This window comes from Lissotriton vulgaris, chromosome 6 (assembly GCF_964263255.1).
Source record: "Lissotriton vulgaris chromosome 6, aLisVul1.2, whole genome shotgun sequence".
Classification (NCBI taxonomy): domain Eukaryota; kingdom Metazoa; phylum Chordata; class Amphibia; order Caudata; family Salamandridae; genus Lissotriton; species Lissotriton vulgaris.
The window spans coordinates 603,232,489-603,254,071 of record NC_141694.1 but is presented as its reverse complement, the minus strand read 5'-3'; the positions used below and the strand labels follow the sequence as shown (position 1 = coordinate 603,254,071).

Here is a 21,583-nt window from a genome sequence, read left to right as displayed (position 1 = left end):
ATCACCAGTCTTGTGAAGGATTATAACAGCAGAAGAGAGCAGGAGAAGCAAATAAGGAGGTATTGTGATAAAAAAAATAGGTAAAGCACACATATAACACACAAAATGGCTTTGCTGCAATATTTGTGCACTATGAAACACTATGAAGCATATTGACAAACACGAAGTTGTTCTTCAATTGATCTTGATGGACATTAGTGTAAGACCAAAATGTTGGTGGTGTCAAATTTATGACTTAGAAATGCTCTTGCCATACATTATAAGGCATAAATTCACTATATGTTAATCCCTATGATGCACTGCTTCTATACGTATGGCTTCGATAACATGGAGGAAGCATATCACTGAGCTTAAACGTCCTGCTGAAAAAGAGAAGCCATCACCCATGTGACACTATGCAAATCTACGCTGCTCTCGTATAAAAAGTGTAAAAATAAAAGATATCTATCTAGAACCTACCTAATAAATGGCACTCTGAGATCATTCAGAGAATGTAGGACAGAATACACTCCCTCTTCGTCCCACCATCTCAGGGACCAAGCTTGGAACTTTTTTAGCTCATCTGGATCCACAGTTGTGTGTGCAGAGGTGTACATCCTTGGAAAGGAAAGCCTAAAAGAGAAAAAGGAATAAATTAAAGTCTCCAATATTTGAAATAATATGGACACTACCTATTAAGGCAGTTCACTCTTATGCTCAGCATAACCCAGAAAACTTAGATTAAGTGTTTCACTGAGAATCCCCGGGTCTTGGTGCATTTTACTCTGAGACCAGACCAAGCTACTGGTAGTTAATGTCAAAACACTGTGTAACATTTTTTGGTTCAGTTAAAACTGTGATAAAAAAATATTTACTGATGAATAACTATAACTTAGGCTCAGAAAATGGGAAAGTTTAGTCCTTAGGCTAAAAAACTGAGGATGTTTTACTCGAAGTGTTCTACCTTGAGATTCAACAAATAACCTGCAGCAAAACAGGAGTTATGTGCCTGTGTTGGGCCCATGTAAAGTTCTTACATTGTCCTCTTTTCTGCACAATGACATTATTTCTGTGACCTTTTGCACATATTCACATATGTGATAATGTTGGATTTGTTTCTCTGAAACTACTTCTGTTAACACATTTGGCTTCCCACAACATTATCACGATGCCTCGAACACAGAATACAAGGCCTTTGCACATGAGGTTTAGTAGAGGAGGCACTTCAGCGGACACTGAAGGTACCTGCATGGTAAGACTTCACCAAGCAGCGGTCTGACATCTCCGTGAGGGGTATTCAATTCGTGACCAAGATGGGTTCCAACATTCTTACCCGCTAGGTAATAGGTTGAATCATCCTGTGGGGGAACTTGTGGCTCTGCACATGGAAACACTATAAACACACACAGAGTAGGGTTTGCTTAGTAGGAGTACGCCTGATTATTACCTTGTATTTTATGCCTACTTATATACACTGTTTTAGCACCATGGTGGAACTATATCTGCTATTTACTCTGTTGGTGCTTGTAATTACTTTCAACTGCTTCTGTCAAATCTCTTACAAAGCTATAACATTGCACATGAATAACTTAAATCAGAAGACAATTGGCATGAGTACCACGTGGAGGAAATACTAGAGAAAGAATAGGAAAGAAAAGGCCTGCCTGCAAATGTTGAGGGCTGCTAGCAAAGCAAAATAGAACCTACCTCAATTCACTTCTATCACAGAAAACATAAAATTCAGTGCACAAAATAGATCCCTTGAGATCCAATATAATTCCTAAATATTGTACAGGCCATGCTGATTACACATGAGATGGAGCTCCCCAAACTGGCTGACTACTGACACAAATGACAGTTAAGATTCAAACTTGTAACTGTATACCCTTAAACGATCAAAGATTGAATATAGAGAGTAATCAGAGTTCAAGCAACAGTCAAATGAAATGCAAGACAAAAAAAACTCATTTTAGTATTGGCCAAGAGGTATAAAATGAACGAGTCCTGATTGACATGGGGTGGAATAACGGTTGCGTGACTTGGACGAATGTGGTAGAGCAGAAGAAAACTATAACATAATAGTCAAAACTATACGGCAACAGAGGCTGGCCGAGTTGGTTGGAAATTATTTCTGCAATCATTATTCTATCTCCAAGAATAATATGAGCCTTCGCCAGTAAATGAGACATTATAGGTTGAAATGTCCTAACCAACACAGAAACCAGCAGCAGACTACAATGGCTGGAACGAAGAACAGAAACACTGTTGGAAACAAGGTTCCAACTTCCTAGACGTGTAATAAGGAAACCACTATAACCTGCTGACCTGACATAACACCAAAATATCAAGAAAGAGACACAAGAGAGGTCTACAGAACAAATTTTGGATGCAAACACCTCTACTGGAGAATCATGAAATGTATTTGCTTTATGATAAAGGTTATCAAATCAAATCAAATCATAGAACATTTATTGAGCGCACATATCACTCTAAAGTCTCATGGCGCTGGTGGATGTCTCTGAGAGGATAAGGCTTAAAATGCAGCTAGATGTCAAACAACCATGTCTTTAAATTTCAGCGAAAATAGTTGTGATCACTTAAGGTGTGTAGATGGAATTGTAGTTTATTCCAAAAAAACGGCGCAAGGTAAGAGAAAGATCTCCCTCCGCCTGTAGTAGTGCGTATTCTAGGAGACACAAGAAGCGCTTGATTGCTGAATCTAAGGATTCGACCAGGTAAATACCAGGTTAGTTTTTTGGCCCAAAAAGCTCGGCCCTTTACGTCCATATTCTTGTGCGTAAGGCAGAGAAACTTAAAGGGTATGCGTTTTCGTATGGGCAACCAGTGCAAAAGCTTCAGACTGGGAGCCAATGGAGATCTAGGTGGAAGATCAAGTACCAGTCTAGCTGCAGTATTCTGCAGAACCTGCATCCTTGATAAAAGATTTTCGTTAGTGGAAACCAGTAGGGGATTCCGATAGTCCATACAATTGAGGATGAGTCCTTGGACTAGGGGTTTTCTTGCCTCCAGTGGGATCCACTTAAAAATGTTACGCAGGCTGCGCATGACTCCGAAGCAGGCACCAATAGTCTTATTTACATGGTCTTTCATTGACAGTTTGTTGTCTAGTTGGAAGCCCAGATTTCTCACTGACTGAGTTGGAGTAGGACAAAGGCCAAGGCTAGAGGGCCACCAATCAGGTGTCCAATACTCATCTGCCTTACCAAACAGCATTATCTCGGTTTTCCCTCCGTTCAACTGAAGGTGATTAGTACACATCCATATCTCGATTTGAGACCTACAGTCTCTAAAGCGAGACTTAGTTTCCAATGGGTCTGGACCAAGAGTGACCAAGACCTGGGTGTCGTCGGCATAAGACAAAACTTCGAAACTAAAGGATCGATTCACTTTGGCCTAAAGGGTCACATAAAGGTTAAAGAGAGTAGGACCCAGAATGGAGCCGTGCGGTACTCCCATCTTTACTGATCTACTACAATAGTTTGTACTTCCCACCTGTACTGTCATAGTACGATCTGTTAAGTAGTTCTTAAGCGACTGGAGTGCCTTACCCCAGACACCAATCTCCCAAAGCCGACGTTCAAGGATGCTGTGGGAGATGGTGTCGAACGCAGCAGATAAATCAAGCAGGACGAGGATAGATGATTGCCCCCCCCCCCCGTTTAATGCCCGCCTGATATTATCCGTTACCTCAAGCAAGGCTATTTCGGTGCTATGGGCTGCCCTAAAGCCGGATTGAGAAGGGTCAAGCAGTCCATGGTTCTCAAGATGGGCAACAAGCTGTTTGTTGACCAAGAACTCAAGCATTTTTTTTCGAAATGAGGAAGCAGCGATATAGGACGGTAATTAGTCAGGAGTTTTGGGCCTGCAGTAGATTTTTTCAGTATGGGCCGGACCCTGGCAGTTTTCCATGATATAGGATATTCTGCTTCAAGTCAAGTCAAGTCAAGTGATTTATATAGCGCGCTACATACCCAGAGGGTCTCAAGGCGCTTGAGGAAGGGTGGGGAATTACTTGTCGAATATCCAGGTTTTAAGTTGCTTTCTGAATGTTAGGTGGTTCTGAGTGAGGCGAAGGTGAGTGGGAAGTGAGTTCCAGGTTTTAGCTGCCAGGTAGGAGAAGGATCTGCCTCCCATGGTGGTTTTGTTGATGCGAGGTACAGTTGCAAGGGCTTGGTTGGAGGATCGTAGTTGGCGGGAGGGGGTGTAGAAGGAAAGTCGTGAGTTGAGGCATTCGGGTCCAAGTTCGTAAAGTGCTTTGTGTGCGTGGGTTAGGAGGCGGAAAGTAATCCTCTTGTTAACGGGGAGCCAGGGGAGGTTTTTCAGGTGTCCAGAGATGTGGTCTTTACGCAGGATGTCTAGTATGAGTCTGGCTGAAGCGTTCTGGATGCGTTGGAGTTTTTTCTGGAGTTTTGCAGTGGTACCGGCATATAGGGTGTTTCCGTAGTCCAGGCGGCTCGTGACCAGTGCGTGGGTGACCGTTTTTCTAGTTTCGGTGGGGATCCAGCGAAATGTTTTTTTGAGCATGCGAAGAATGTTGAAGCACGATGATGAAACGGCGTTGACTTGTCTGTTCATAGAGAGTAAGGAGTCCAGGATGACACCTAAGTTCTGTGCGTGGTCCGTCGGGATGGGTGCTTTTCCAAGGGCCTCTGGCCACCAAGAGTCATCCCAGGCGGAGGGGGAGGTACCTAGGATAAGGACTTCTGTTTTGTCAGAGTTCAGTTTTAGACGGCTGTGCTTCATCCACTCGGCTACTTCTTTCATTCCTTCATGTAGGTTGGTTTTGGCGGTGTTAGGGTCTTTGGTGAGTGATAGAATCAGTTGAGTGTCATCAGCGTAGGAGATGATGTTAAGGTTGTGTTGGCGTGCGATGGCCGCGAGGGGGCTCATGTATACGTTGAAGAGGGTGGGGCTGAGTGAGGATCCTTGTGGCACGCCGCAGATGACTTCGGTACCTTATGATTTGAATGGTGGAAGGCGGACTCTCTGAGTTCTTCCGGCAAGGAACGAGGTGATCTATTCCAGTGCTTTTCCTTGGATTCCGATGTTTCTGAGGCGTTGTATTAAGGTGCTATGACAAACTGTGTCAAAGGCTGCGGAGAGGTCGAGGAGGATGAGGGCGACTGTGTCTCCATTGTCTAGCAGAGTTCGAATGTCGTCTGTTGCTGCGATGAGTGCAGTCTCAGTGCTGTGTTTGGCTCGGAAGCCGGACTGTGAGGAGTCGAGGGATTTGTTGGTTTCGAGGAAGGCGGCGAGCTGGTTGTTGACAGCTTTCTCGATGACTTTGGCGGGGAATGGAAGGAGCGAGATGGGGCGGTAGTTTTTGAGTTCGGTGGGGTCAGCTGTGGGTTTCTTCAGAAGGGCGCTGAGCTATCTTAACGCTTGAAGTTGCTTGTAGCACTGTATTATCACTTTAGCCTGCATAGCGCTGCTGTCCTCATTAAGCGCTTGAACGTGCCTGCCTGTTTGTGCACTCGACTGTGCCTGCATTTGTTCATTGATTGGAAATAATTTTGGCAATAACCTCATCATTTTCCCCCAACCCGGTCTGCACTCGCGTTATAGCCGCCATTTGCTGTGTTGTTGTTGTTTTGCCCTGAGCCCGCCCACTCCACCACGCACCCGCCTCCCATCTGATCCTCCCGCCCACTAAGAGTGTAGGCTCACCCCTGTCCACCGTAACGCTGTGACCGCCTTGACTTCGTTGGGAACGGTCGCTCCCTTCTGCCCTCGCTGACTCCTGCCTAAAGCTGCCTGGTATCGTCTGCATTGCGCTGCTGAGCTATCTTAACGCTTGAAGTTGCTTGTAGCACTGTATTATCACTTTAGCCTGCATAGCGCTGCTGTCCTCATTAAGCGCTTGAACGTGCCTGCCTGTTTGTGCACTCAACTGTGCCTGCATTTGTTCATTGATTGGAAATAATTTTGGCAATAACCTCATCATTTTCCCCAACCCGGTCTGCACTTGCGTTATAGCCGCCATTTGCTGTGTTGTTGTTGTTTTGCCCTGAGCCCGCCCCCTCCACCACGCACCCGCCTCCCGTCTGATCCTCCCTCGCCCCTCCCCCCTCCCCACCCACTTATGACAGATGCTGTCGCGCGCAGCGATCGCGCCCCAGTCGCGCCAAAGGTAAGCCCGTCTACGCCGGTCCGCGCCTGGACCGCGCCCAGCGACAGACCCCCTGGCCCCCGTACCACCCACCCCACCCGCATCACATACGACGCCACCACCCTCTTAGCCCTAAACCCCGGCCGTCTCCCCAACTGCGTCCAAGCCGCTCCTGGACACATCCATGGACCCTTCTCTTGCAACTCCTGCAAGTTCGACGGCACCAAGAACAACTCCTCATCCTCGGACACAAAACAGTTCTCTGACACAAACTACCTAAAATGCATCCTGCTCAACACCCGCTCGGTCCACAGGCACGCCATCGACCTCTGGTATCTACTTGACACCATCTCTCCAGACGTCGCCTTCCTAACAGAAACATGGATGAACGCCACATCAGCCCCAGACATCACCATTGCCATCCCGAAAGGCTACAAGATCATCCGTAAGGACCGTACCGACCAAACAGGAGGAGGCATCGCTATCGTCCATAAGAAATCCATCCGCATCTCAACCAGCTCAGACGTTAATCTCGCTAGCGCCGAACACCTTCACTTCCAGATCCACATCGACCCCAAGACCACACTCAGAGGCACCCTCCTCTACAGGCCACCAGGACCCCGTGCACAATTCAGTGAGGACATCACGGACTTTATCACCCCACACGCCCTCCCCTCCGAGGATTACATTCTTTTGGGAGACCTCAAGTTTCACCTGGAAAAGAACAACAACCGCAACGCCACCACCCTTCTGGACAATCTCGCCAACGTCGGACTCAAACAACTTGTCACTACCCCCACCCACACTGCAGGTCACACACTCGACCCTATCTTCACCTCCAGCAAACATGTCTCCTTCAGCCACACCACAGCTCTCCTTTGGACGGACCACAGCTGCGTTCACTTTACCTACAATAAGACCACAACCCACAACCATCCTCAACCCACTCTGCGAAGAAACTGGAACAAAATCACCATCGACCAGATCTCCTCATCGCTTCTTCAAAACCCCCCTGCCCACTCCTCAAACCCCGACCAAGCAGCCATTAACCTCACCCAATGGCTATCCAACAGCGCCGACATCCTAGCACCGTTGAAAAAACGTCAAATCAAACTAGGCAGCAAGAAGGCCTCCTGGTTCAACGATGATCTTAAGAAATCTAAGAAACTCTGTCGCTCCCTTGAGAAGGCCTGGGAAAAAGACCCAAACACCAGCACCAACGACGCCTTCAAAAACGCCACCCGTACACACCACCAACTGATCCGGACTGCCAAGAAAGCCGCTTTCAAGGACCGACTAGATAACAACGCCCACAACAGCAAGGAATTATTCAACATCGTCAAGGAATTTACCAACCCCTCAGCCAACTCCAACGACATCACCCCCTCTCAAGCCCTCTGCAACTCCCTAGCTTCATTCTTCCACAACAAGATCGCAGACATCCACAACAGCTTCGACAACCGACCCGAAGACCAACCCACCCAACCCTCTGCAGGACCTGCACCGCCCTTGAACATCCTCAATGACTGGAACCCAATCTCCACTGAGGACACCATCCGCCTGATGAACTCTATCCACTCAGGATCCCCCACAGACCCATGCCCTCACCGCATCTTCGACAAAGCAGACTCCATCATAGCACCGCACCTCCGAGACGTCATCAACTGCTCCCTCAACTCCGACAATGATTTATTAAATAAGTCAGTGAGGTGGTCTAGCAGAGATGGGGCAATGGTAGGAAAAATCTTTGGTGACAGAGGGTCAGTAGGTGAACCAGTTTTTATTTTAATAAAGGCTTCAGTCACCTCTGCAGAGCTGCACTGGGTAAATTCCATCAAAGTATGAGGGGGATCTAAAGGAGATGACGAAGAATTCCCCATATCATTACAATTATCAAGCACTGGAAAGGAGGTATGAATGTCCATGATCTTGTCCTCAAAGAATTTAGAGAGAGATTCTATCCAATCCTGAGAAGTAGAAAGTTGAAGCTGAGCAGGAGGAGTAGAAAATTCTTTTAAAATTTGATAGAGCTCTTTATTAGAGTTCGCAGCCTTCTCAATACGATTCAAGAGAAACATTTCCCTAGTATGACTAATATTTTCCATGTACTTATGGTGAACACCTTTGTAAAATACGCGGTCTGTCTGTTCTTTGTTTTTCCTCCATTTCCGCTCCGCGGACCTACAAGAGAGCTTCTGTAACTTTAGTTGGTCAGTAAACCAGGGAGCAGCTCGTGCTTTAAGAGTAACTTTAGTAAGAGGAGCGATTTTATCCAAGGTGTTGAGTATAGCTCTATCTAGGGAGATAGCACACAAATCAATGTTATTGTTGGGGCTAGATGGAGTGGGCCTAAAAGTGGCAGCGAAAAGAGGCAGAGTGACTTTACGCCAAGATCTTCTCCAAACTACATCCTTACAAGGGACCATATCAATAGCATGGTCAAAAATGATAAATTTTAATAAAGAATGATCAGACCACAATAATGGTATTGGAGATTCCACCCTAATCTCTGTGGAGTTTGTCAACAAAAGATCGAGTGTGTGACCCGCAATAAGAGTTGGCCCAGTAACCAGTTGAACTAATTCCAAGGTGTTGATGCTAGAAATTAGCTGGTCAGTATCAGTATCAAGTAATAACCCTGCATGGCAGTTAAAAGGAAGAAATCAGAGGCTAGTACATGTTGAGCGATGATCTCCAGTAATTTATGTGGAAAGTCATTTTTTGGACCTGGAGATCAGTATACTAATGCACCTCTCCATGCTCCTCCTAACAGACCATCCATTTTAAAAACACATATTTCCATATTACATGTACTAATGGACTCTAAAGAAGTGATATTCACAGCCAGGGTAGAGGCAATGAGTAAACCACCTCCTCTATTCTTCTTTTCCCTATCCACTCTTATTACTTTGTATTGTGGAGGAAACGCGATGGCCACATCTAGAAAGGCGTACTCATGTAACCAAGTTTCAGTAATGAAACAAATATCTGGAGATTTCCGAGTCAATAAGGCTCCATATTTCCACAGCATGTTTAGGAACGGAACGTGCGTTAAAATATAGCGCCTTTAATGGTCTGGGAATTTTTGTATGGGTGGATGTATGAGAAGCTGAGATGTCACAAGCGGGAACTGGAAGAGGAGATCAAGGGATAATTAGGTCCCCACAAGAGGGATAAAGATCTTTCAACTCCTGACTTGAATACCTAAGCAGGGGCATCTTGGAAGTGACCATTAGGGAATAAGATGTTGTGTTGAGCTTTAAAAAAAATAAAAGTTTATAAATAAAAACAAGTTACATATTTGTGTTTCACCACAAAACCAGAAGAGGCAAGTGGTAACGAATGGGCAAATGTACTTCAAGGGGGAACGCTAGGAATACACTGACTCCCTAAGTCGCCTGCAGAGGGCTATAAACGTTTTTAAAATGTTGCGGCAAGTCCGCAGATGATCTGTGGCACAAGAAAATTTTGTTTTATAAACATACACGTGTGGCTGTGCAAAGAAATTGGAGGGAGGCATGCTCCCTCTTCCGGAGCCATTAATAGTCCCGGTGACCCCATTCCCCAGGGCTAGCGCCAGCTATGTCCTAGTGTGCCGATCCCCCAGAACACAGCAGTTTCCATGCCCGCACTGGTGCGGGCAGGGAAACCTGTGTTTGCTCTAGCTTGACAGGAGCAATTTCAAAGGTCCAAACGAGAACAAACACGAAAACTGCTCCCAGCTGGCCGGAGTTTGAAAAAAGCTCCCACCAGATGGGAGGGAACTTCAGATCTGTTTTCCAGCCCTCAGTAATGCGGGCAGGGAAACATCTGAAGATTTCTCCTGCCTGCAGGGAGCAACATTTTTGGCCCCCATCGAAGATGCAGTGGGTGCTCCAGGGCACCTACCCTTTTTTTGGTGGAGGAGAGTGGCTCAGTGGTTAGAGCGGCAGACCCTGATGCAGAGGTCTGGCCCGGGACCAGGGTTCAATTCCCGCCTCGGCCGGTCTTGGCGGGGTCTTGAGCTCTAAATTCCTCGGACCTGATTTCTCGCCTCAGTGCCTATTCTAATCATGGGTCCCACGCTGCAACTCTGGGCAATAGCTTGCTTAAACTCCACAACGGCTTCAACAGCGCTGGGATGCCTGGCTTCACCTTGGGGATGCCCAGGAGTGAACATTTCACAGGGAAAAGCCAGGAAGGGTTCCTTAGCGGTATGAGTACAAGTGCCGGGAGACCCGGTCCGGGTAGCTGTGCGCTATACAAGTACAAAACATTTACATTTACATTGGACGGGCCTTGATGGATGGGGTCCCCGGGGCCGAATTCGGCCGAGTAAGGGGGCTGTGCAGACTCCCTAGCCCTCTAGTAATTGGCAATGCCCCGGGGATGGGGTCACCGGGGCCAAATTAGCCCGAGGAGGGGGACTGCGTGCCCCCCTCCACTTTTAAACAGATGGAGGGCCATGGGGGATGGGGTACCTGGGGCCAAATTGGCCCGTGAAGTGAGGCTGAGTGCCCCCTACCCCGTTTACAGTATGGTCAGTCCCCAGAAAATGAGGTACCTGAGCTGAAATCGGCATAGGGAGGGGGAAACATATGTCCCCGCCACAAAATATGCTGGGTCCGGGGATGGTGTCGGTTGGATCAAAATATGGTATTTAAATATTACTTTACGTTAAAAAAAATTGAAATTCACTGAAATAAGTATTTCAGGGACGTTATAGTTAGGTTCAGATTTTACACAGACAAAACCACAGGAATTCAGCAGTTCTAGTCATCTCAAAAAACTATAACTCGTGCCCTAAGGTAACCATAACTTGCACCCTCGCCATGCACTGATAATTACCCCACATATTACACAACTCATGACATCTTCTACTGCATCATTGATAATTTCAGTGCAACATCTGCGTGAAATTACTGATGAGAAAACGTAGACATCACTGACCATGTCATGAGTGATGTAAAATGTGAAGTGATAAGCAGAGCATTGCGGGAACGTAAATTATAGTTAGCTGAGCTTACTATAAATGCTGAATTTCACTGGTTTTGCACGACTGAAACTGAGCCTAACTATAACTTCCCGGTAACCTTTGTTTTTTTCAGTGAATTTCTAAGGTTTTTTTAATGTAGTTTCCCAATTATAATATCCCTGTAACCTTTGGTTTGTGAATTTCTAAAAATGTTTTAATTTTATTTCCCAATTGTAACCACGCCAAGACACCCTCGGGCATTCGAGCGCTTTACAAATCACAAAATCAAATCAAATCAAATCAAACTATCCTTTGACAGTTAGTGTATGAGTGTGTGTATCAGTAGGTCTGTGAGTGGATGCAAGTGTCTAAGTGGGTCTGTCAGTGGGTGTGAGTGGTCTGTCAGTGGGTGTATGTCTGAGTAGGTCTGTTAGTGGGTGCATGAGTGTCTAAGTGGGGTCTGTCAGTGGGTGTGTGAGTGTCTGAGTGGATCTGTGAGTGAGTACAAGAGTGAGTGGGTCTGTGAGGGGGAGCACAAGTCTCTGAGTGGGTCTGTCAGTGTGTGCCTGAGTCCCTGAGTAGGACTGTGAGTGGGTGCATGAGCCTCTGAGTGAGTGTGTGAATGGGTGTATGAGGGGCTGGGTGGGTTTATGAGTGTTGCAGAGGGTCTGTGAATGGGTGTTTGAGTCACTAAGCGAGTCTGTGACTTGGTGCACGAGTACCTCAGTGGGTCTGTCAGTGAGTGCAGGAGTCTCTAACTGGGTATGTGAGTGGGTGTGTGAGTATCTGAGTGGGTCTGTGAGGGAGTACATGAGTCTGTGGGTGGGTCTGTGAGTGAGTGCATGAGTGAGTGGGTCTGTGAGTTAGTGCATACAGGAGTGGGTGCGTGAGTGTCTAACTGGGTCTGTCAGTGGATGCATGAGGGTTTGAGTGGATCTGTGAGAGGGTACGTGAGTGAGTGGGTCTGTGAGTGGGTGCATGAGTAGGTCTGTGAAGGAGTCCATGGGTTTCTGTGTGGGTGGGTGGGTGAGTCTCTAAGTGGGTCTGTGAGTAAAAGCGTGAGACTCTGAGTGGGTATGTGGGTGCGCGAGTATCTGAGTGGGTCTATGAGTGGATGCCTGAGTCTCTGAGTGGGTCTGTGAATGAGTGCATGAGTGTATAAGGGGATCTGTCAGTGGGTGTGTGAGTGTCTGAGTGAGTCTGTGAGTGAGTACAAGAGTGAGTGAGTGCATGAGTCTTTGAGTGGGTATGTGAGGGGTGCATGAGCCACTGAGTGGGTATGTGAGGGGGAGCGCGAGTCTCTGAGAGGGTCTGTGAAGGGGAGCGCGAGTCTCTGAGTGGGTCTGTGAAGGGGAGCGCGAGTCTCTGAGTGGGTCTGTGATGGAGTGCATGGATGTCTGGATGGGTCTGTCAGTGGGTGTCTCAGTAGGTCTGTCAGTGGGTGCACGAGTCTCTGAATGGGTCTGTGAATGGGTGTGCGAGTGTCTGGGTGGGTTTGTGAGTGGGTGCATGAGTGTTGCAAAGGGTCTGTGAATGGGTGTTTGAGTTACTGAGGGAGTCTGTGACTGGGTGCATGAGTACCAAAGTGGGTCTGTCAGTGAGTGAATGAGTCTCTAACAGGGTATGTGAGTGGGTGCGTGAGTTTGTGAGTGGGTGCATGAGAGTCTGAGCGGGTATGTGAAAGGGTGTTTGAGTCTCTGAGTGGGTCTGTGAGTCGGTGTGTGAGTCTCCGAGTGGGTGTGTGAGTGGGTGCTTGAGTCGGAGTGAGTTGGTAAGTGGTTGTGTGAGTGTCTCAGTGGGTCTGTGAGTAGGTGTGTGTATCCGAGTGGTCTGTTTTGCCCTCTCCTGCTGTTTTGCCTTTCTGTGTGTTTTTCTACCCTCTATTTTGCCTTTCCTGCTCTACCTTTCCGGCTAGTTTTTGTAACCTGTTTTGCCCTTTTCTGCTCTGTTCTGCCTCCCCTGCTTGTTTATCTGCCCTTTGTTCTTCCTTTTCTGCTCATTTTTCTGCCCTCAATTCTGCCTTTTTTGCATTTTTTTCTGCCTTCTGGTTTGCACATTCTGCTCTCTGCCCTCAATTTTGCCTTTTCTGCTTGTTTTTTGCCCACTGCACAGGGGAGAGGCGCTGTGCTGTGCGCCCCAACCCTCCCGGGCCGATTTCGGCCCCAGGGACCCAATCACCCAGAGCCCAGCCTTAATTTATATTAGATTCAACAGGGGAAGGGGGCCACGCATCGCCCCTCCCATGCAGATTTCGACCCCCAACAACCCTATAAATTCTATTCACTCAAAAAGGGGAATGGGAAGGGGAGTGCGTCCACCCTCCCCAGGTCAATTTCAGCCCAGGCGATCGGCTGAAATACAATAGGGAAGGTAGCCCCCCCGCTCACCCATGTTTCACTGAGTGTCCTGGAGCCTACCCAGGACACCCAGTATGCAATGAGACTGTGGGGGGAGCGTCAAGGCACCCGCAGTCCCTACTGGCTCCCTGTCTCCTGCGAGAGCCGGCATTGCTGTTGCACACAAGGAGCTTCTGGAAATGCAACTTCCTGTGTGCAAGAGCACGTCTGTGGGCAGGGAAAGAGATGAAACCTCGCCTTCAGCGGGCGAGAGCACTTTGACAGCTCCTGCCAACTTGAACCAGTGTTTGCTTTTGCTCCGCCAGAGTTGCTGCAGAAGCAAACAGTTATCTCCCAAGGGTGGGCACCTGTGGAGATAGCTGGAGCCGTCCCTGGGGGAGGTGGGGTGGCGGGCCCCAGGGCCAATTATGTTTCCAGGAGGGGGGTTGCACTGCCCCCTCCTTTACTTTACGAGGGCCTGTCCTGAGGAGGATGTGGTTCCTGGAATCGAGAACAGCTTAGGAGAGGGCCCACCCCTTTTCTAAAAAAGAAACCCCCCCCCATATAATTTTTTCAATGTAATCCCGGGGAGGCGGTGATCCCAGGGTACGGGGGATACGCGCAGACCCCGCATATTTCTGAAATATAGCTCCAGGGAGGTGGTGGTCCCCTGGGCTCCATAAGCCTCAGGAAGGGAGCCCTGTGAGAAACCCTTTTTTTTCTATACAATGCCCCCAGGATCTGGCTCACCCAGGTGATTTTACCAAAAGAATCACGAGAGCCTGTGCTTACTTTTAATGGGGGAATTTTAACCAAAGTCACGAATTCACTTCGATTTTTGGTGAAGATTTTTAAAAATCCATGTTACCCTGGCGGGGTCTCTCTGGGACCCCACAACCAGAACTAAGGGGTCAGGGTATTCCTACCATGCCCTCTTTTATTTTTGAATTTTTTTTAACTTTTTTTCTGGGACTCATTAGTCCCAAGATGGCTGCCAACACTTCCTGCTTGAAGTGTTGCTTTCCAATCAGATCTCGGCATGAGATCAGGGGGGTCTTTTCTTTAATATCACTCAAACTACTGAACGGAACAAAAAGTGTTCTTTCTGGACTAAGAGCTACCTTTTTGCCAAATTTGGTGAAATTCCGTCTAGCGGTCCTGGAGGGAGGGATGGAGGGAGGGAGTGAGTTAGGGAGAGAGGGAGGGAGGGAGGAATGGATGGATGGATGGATGGGTGCTCTAGAAGGCCATTCACCCTTAAAAACTTGCTTTTGCGCCACTTCTTATTCCTCTTTTTTTTTTATTTAATAATTGTCCTAAGATTGGTTAATTAATTTAAATGGTGCCTGCGTCTTTTTTGTAGGCACATGTCAACACACAGTCGCTGTGGCCACATTATCAGGTCTATTTTTAAAAATGTTTTTGGGCCATGGTGCACAGCATCGCCAAAAGGCACTTCTAACGCCAGTAGGTCTCAAAGAAGAGACCTATTGCCAATGCTTGTTTTGCAAGTGGTATTTTCTTAGATGTGAACTTCTAGCAGAAGCAAATAGGAAATGTTCCAAAAATTACTATCATCATAAAATCTTTATTCTCTTGATCAAACAGCCATAAAAGAATACAAACGGCATCAATATAAAACCATCACTAAAAATGTACATAATATGAAAGTCTATAAAACAGAGATGACCCGTCAGAACAGTACATCAATTAATCAGGTCTCAACCTCCAAGGCACAAAGCAGCACACAGAAAGGATAATACAGTAAAAATAGCACACTGATTGGGTAGCATCTGAAGACGTCCTCCTGCCCATTAATAACACCTCGTTTGTGGTCGGACCATTGTCTGATCGATACCACCTTTTCAGCGGTCGGCCACATCAGGGCCCCCTTACGGGAGGGGGGCACGGCTCGCAAGTGGAAGGCTGTCGATCCCCCTAAATTTCTGGCTCATCTGTCCCAAACCTACTCCCCGGTACCCAACGACACCGGTACCGACGAGCTCCACGGCTGTGTGGCAGACTGGCTTACTACAGCCAGTGACATCTTTGCTCCCTTCACTAAGTTTCCTCAATCCCGGCACAATAACTCCCACAAATGGTTTACCCCCCACCTAAAAGTTCTCCATTTAGAACTCCGCCAGTCTGAGCGGAAGTGGAGGAGAGACTACAGCCCTGCAAGCAGAGACGCATACGTGGCTGCCCGCAATGGGTATAAACTCGCTATTCTGGCTGCCAAAAAAACCTATGCCTCTGGAAAAATTTTATCTGCCCCTTGCCAGACTAAGGAAATTTTTAAAGTTCTTAATGAATTTACTTCCGACCCCAGGACGCTCCCTACTCAGGCCCCTACACAGGAAGCATGCAACGCCCTTAGCACTTTCTTCATTGAAAAAATCGTATCGATCAAGAACACCATTCCTACTACATTTCCTGGCGCTGGACCTGTCTCCCCCCCCCCCACAACACTTCTTCTTTCACACAATTCCCTCTTCTTGACTCTTCCTCCCTGGCGACTCTTGCCACCCGTATTAAGTCGGGATCTCCAGATGACTGCTGCCCCCCTTCCATTCTTAGGGACATCTGCCACACTCTACCCGACTGTATTCTCCCTCTGCTAAATTCTTCTCTTTCTTCTGGGACGGTGCCGGCCCCCTTCAAGGAGGCCGTGTTGGTACCTCTTTTGAAGAAACCGGGGGCTGACCCCGCCGTCCCGGCTAATTACAGCCCCATCTCTCTCTTACCTTTTTTCTCAAAAATCCTGGAAGCCCATGTCACCACCTGTCTCTCACAGTTTATCGAGAGCTCCAACTTTCTCGAGGGCAACCAAGCTGGCTTTAGACCCGGCCATTCAACGGAGACAGTGATCTTGGCCGTGCTGGATGCCCTGAGAGACGGTGCTGACAAAGGTACCCCCCAGGCCCTGGTATTATTAGATCTGTCAGCCGCCTTCGACACGGTGGATCATAACATCCTTCTCCGCCGTGTCGAGCAGGCTGGCATCCAGGGCCCGGCTCTGGCCTGGGTCAGATCCTTCCTGACGGGCAGGTCCCAGACCCTTAGCCTGGGTACCTTCAGGGCCCCTAGAGAGCAGTCGCTCTGTGGGGTCCCCCAGGGTTCTTCTCTGTCCCCTCTTCTCTTCAATCTCTATCTCCGCCCTCTTCTACTTTCTCTGAGGCTGTGGGACGTCACCGTGTTCAATTACGCGGACGACCTGCAGCTCATCTTCTCTCTTAATTCCCCTTCTGCTATTCCTAACTTTCAGTCAGCCATGTCCCACATTCTCCAGTGGATGGGCCATAACCAGTTAAAACTGAACCCCGGTAAGACTGAGCTCCTCCTTCCTGGTAGGAGCCCCACCTTCTGGGGGCCACATTTCTGGCCGGCGGAACTGGGCCCGTCTCCCACTCCCGTGGCCTCGGTGAAGAGCTTAGGGGTCACTATTGACTCTGCTCTATCCCTAGGGCCGCAGGTGGGGACCGTGGTCTCATCCTGCACTTACCAACTGCGCAGGATCAGGAAAGTGGCATACCTCCTTACACCTGAAGCCCTCCTGCAGGTCATCATGGCCCTCGTCCTCTCTCGCCTAGATTTCTCCAACTCGATCTACCATGGTCTGCCCAAAACATCGATGGGCAGACTACAGGTGGTCCAAAATCAGGCGGCGAGATTGGCCTTAGGGATCCCGAAGTGGCAATCTGCCAGGCCCCTCCTCGTCAAACTCCACTGGCTCCCTGTCGCCTCTAGGGCAGCCTTTAAGATCGGCTGCCTCATCTTCAAATCCCTGGCTGGCTCTTGTCCCATCTTTGTAAAATCTCTTATTCTACCCTATTGCCCGTCCCGCAACTTGAGATCCTCCTATCTTCATCTCTTAACCGTCCCTTCTTACAAGCTCTGCAGATCTGGAGGCCGGAGATTTGCTTACCTGGCCCCCAAGTTCTGGAATTCTCTCCCTCTTTCTCTTAAAACTTCTAATTCTCTGATTCTCTTTCGCAAATCTCTAAAAACTTGGCTTTTCCCTCATTCTGGTTAGTCTTTCTGTCCCCTCTATTTCCAACCAGCGCCAGGAAACCCATGGTGTCAGTGCGCTATATAAGCACCCCTTACGATACGATACGATACGATAAATCAAGGCTGGCTTTACTTGAAAGAAATTCAAAGACTTCAATAGGGGAATTTAAAAAACGTTTCCTGGGCCAGCTAAAATAGGACCAAAACATTAAAAATGCAAGGTGTCCTGTGGAGACTTACTGTCGCAGCTGTAGGGCAACCTAGCATCAGGCACAGCCCAGCCACATAGGGATGCCAAAAGATGATGAAGGGAATTAAACCTGAAACTGGACAGGAGAAACCGATCTTCCTAAAGGTGGACCTGAGCAAACTATGGCTTAATACTCACTCTGCACAGTTTTCAGTAGCATGTGACCCTGCACCAAGGGTTTCTGTAGCTAATGTTGCTCTCTCTCCAAGATGGTTAGATCCATAGACAACCTTTTACCAAACCCGAGCTCTCGCAAGGACAAAGAGTAGTCATCAAAGATATCAGACCTTTCTAGGGAGGCAAAAGCGGTTTTCACATAGATAATTCACTTTATTTTATACACCCGATTATGGGCCAAGCAATCCTCAAGGATCAGCCGATTTAACTTTAATTCTTTCCTGATCCAGACCGTGATCTCGCACAGTAGAGGACCTAAGGACACAACATCCGTCACTTAACTAGGCCAAGCTCTGACTGCACCGCAAACTGAGGTAGAAGGTGGTACCTGTACTATCGGACGTAAAAATGTATTCTTGAATCTTATTCAAGTTTATGTAACTCTAAAATGATGATGGTGCATGAATAGAAAGGCTACAGTAGCCTTGCCCCATCCCCAACAGAATAAAATAAAACTATAGGGATGGAGGTAATTTTAAACTCACCTCACTTTCACCCTCATTATTTCTGATCACTACTGTGAAAACCAATTGGTCTCCCTCCAGGTGTAGGAAAGCATAACTAAGACCCTATGACGATGCTTTTCACTTAACTATCGAAGCGGACAACCAAGATATACCGCTCCTACGACTATCATGTAAATAAGGGTTTTTTAGACAGTTAGAACCCTAGACCCTGGTAAAAACAAGACAAGTGATCCATTCTCCTTTGATGAACTGTCTTATCGTTTGGAAGCCGAATGTATCTCAGCTTCTTTCTCCCCTGATTGATTATAAGCTTCTACCTGACAATGAGGTGACCCAACAACCCTCTAGGAGACAGGCGACCCCAGGATCGATGGGGGAGGCTGTCCCTATTCAGGGATAACATTCTTTCAGCCAACTTGATTTCTTTGGATACCACCCCCACGGCGCGATTAAGAAAAAGCTCTATGGTGGAAACTTGAGGTGAAGCAGGCGGGGTGAAGCTTTGGAGGAAGACCCTTTCTCTTTCCCATGTTTGTGGAGCCCTTACGTCCCATCAAAGTCCTCCTACCCACAAAAAAAGAGGGAATTACCCTTCTCAAACAGACACCAATGTATCAATACAAGCTCCCCCATAACAAGAACACAGTCCAACATGGGCCCCACAAGAATCTAAAAACTGTTAGAGTCTGGCAAAAAAGTCACAATGCAGGTGGCTAGCTTGAACTAAAGGTCATATAATTCAGGTAACAGTTGGGACAAAGAGAAGCCCATCTTTACGGATGCCAAGATTCAGGACAGAAAGTCCTTCATGGTAAACACCTCTGTTCCTCAGTGGCTGAAAATGTGAGCGAAGAGGGTGGCCGGACCTCACTTCTTCCAGTCACTGAATGGTACATGACGGGATTTCCCTTTACCCAGACTTTGACCTGTCGTGGCCCGCATGCATCCCACGCAGCGGAGTGGAAACAAGCGCTTTATAGCACTATGGTGGCATTACAGGAAGCGCTCCCCTCCTTGCTTTAGTGCAATCTGGGGATAAAAATCCCACTAGTCCAGGTAAACAACCACAGAAGGCACACTGCGTACCACACCGCAGGATGGTAACAAGCGCTTTATATGGCTATGGCGGCATTTTGGGAAAGCTGTCCAGCCTTTTTGGATTCGCTATCCAGGTGTGCGGAAGGGAAACGTGCCACGTGAAGTAGAGGGTTGGACCGACAAGCTCTGGGGGTTGGAGAGGAAAGCTGTGTCACCCTGTGCAGGGGATGGAGGTGGCAACAGTTCTGTTCACAGGAGCCCCTGTGCTGGGCTTGGACCAGGTGCTCAGTAGAATATCTGTTAATGCCTCATTAAACGGTAGCCAGGGTTCCGAGTTGGGGACATCAGGCTGCAGCATCTCCGTCAAGACATTGGTCTTGACTGCCACAGTAGGAAGCTGCAGGTCTAAGACCTCCACAGCCCTAAGCACCACATTTGCAAGTGAAGCCTCCTCCTCCCTAGCCAGGTTAGGGGGAGACACCATGCCAGGCTCTGGAGAGGTGTACAAGCTGCTGGCATCACCCAGGTCCCCGAACCAGCCCATTTCCTCTTTGAAAATCAGGATTTCTAAGGGGTCCTGCTGCCCCTACCAATTCTCATCCAATCCTAGACCTTCAAAATAAGGGACAGGATGCGGCATGGAGCCCAATGGCTCCATCGGCGCCGGTCTCGGTGGATGCTCAGCCAACTCTGTGTCATCTGGAATAAGGATGGTGAAACGCCGCCAATGGGCGCCGGCAAAGTTGAGGGTCTCAGTGTCGGACGCGGCGATGGGGAGGGTCGAGTGGGTGTGCCCGGCGCTGGTCCGGATCCAGGAACGGATCCTTGAGAAGGCCTGGGCACCGGGGCCGGAGCCAACTGCGCGGAACCCAAGGGATCTCTAAGGCGACTAACGCTGGGCAGCAATCAGCTTTAGGGATTGCCCCCTCAAAGCTTTTGAAGCCATGGCCCATCAGTCGGAGCACGACTTCAGGTCGCGGTTGCGCTCCAGGCACCAAAGACATACCAGGTGGCAGTGGTGGCTACTATGGTGCAGGGGCTGCGGGTCAGGCGGGGGGTTGTTTAGAAAAAAAAAACAATTACCTGCCAGCCGCCACCTCTCCTCCATTGTTCTGTGGACGACGCAGGAACAGGAAGCGCAAAGTTTTCCAGGGTACGCTAGCCAATCACGACGCTGCTAATAGAAGTGAATCCCAAACAGTAATTTCCCTATGTGATATTCTGAATATGGTGGTGAGACAAAAGTTTTTATTACACCTCTCTTAGTCATAATTCTAAGAGGACCATCTTTAATCAAATCATTCGCGTCTTAACATGAACAATGTATGCAATTCAGCATTATCCACATTCAGCAAAGAACACTCTACACAAACAGCATTTGCCCATCTCAAATTCCAACACTATCCAACACAGCCACATGTCCTCTGTTCTCATTAGTATTTTCTCGCAGTCGTAAGTACTCCTTTGATTTCTCTCAGTTAGATGAAAACAGCCTCACATCATCTCCTTCCTGCCTCCCTCCAGACCCATGTTATCAGCTGCCTCTAGATTATCTGGCACAGCATGCTTCTGCACTTTAAGGTCAGCTAATTTCCTTCATCCACTTCATTCTAAAGTATTTATTTAGCCGTGTGGCTATCATTCTTCTTCACCTGGCTCGCAATGGTATAAAAAGTTGTTAGTGGCAATTTCAGCAGTATGCTGGATTATGATTATGAATCGTTTAAAAAAACACAACTTGCCATCCTTATGCTTGAAGAGAAAAGTAGGCTATCAATCTTGATGTGATTGTAGGTAGCCAAGCTAACAGTGTGCACGTTATGAATTTTCTATCCAAGACTATATTTAACAATTTCTTTAGGTAAAGGAGACGTCAACAGAGCCCTCAAAGCCTGACAAGACACCAGCACAATGCAATGTCCCAGTTCACACTAGGCACCGCTGCTCCATACAGATGCTCGTGGCAGTGCTTCTTAGGCATAACCAAATTAAAAAGATTAACCTTTGTCTCAAGCTGGCTGGGCAGTTAATAAGAGAAGCTCAACCCAGAAAAAGGCAATATGCAAGGCTCCTGGTTTTACGTTTACATGTGGATTTCTACACATAAAACAGAGGCAAACTGTGTTTCTTGCATATATTTACGCTTACATGTCTACCTGGGTTGCATGGGCGGAGTCGAGGAAAACAAAACATACATCTGCATACATTTTATAATAAAAATGCGTTTTTCCAGCCTCATCC

The 21,583-nt window shown here is 47.8% G+C and overlaps 1 protein-coding gene across 1 annotated transcript in view; it reads right to left on the bottom strand.

Moving 5' to 3' along the window:
- The window catches only part of COQ3 (coenzyme Q3, methyltransferase), a 96,340-nt gene that overhangs the window by 49,863 nt on the left and 24,894 nt on the right, over nucleotides 1-21,583 (bottom strand). Inside the window, exon 3 of the mRNA XM_086926625.1 lies at nucleotides 460-612. Within this exon, the coding sequence (XP_086782751.1) occupies nucleotides 460-612 (153 nt within the window). The remainder of the gene's footprint in view (nucleotides 1-459; nucleotides 613-21,583) is intronic.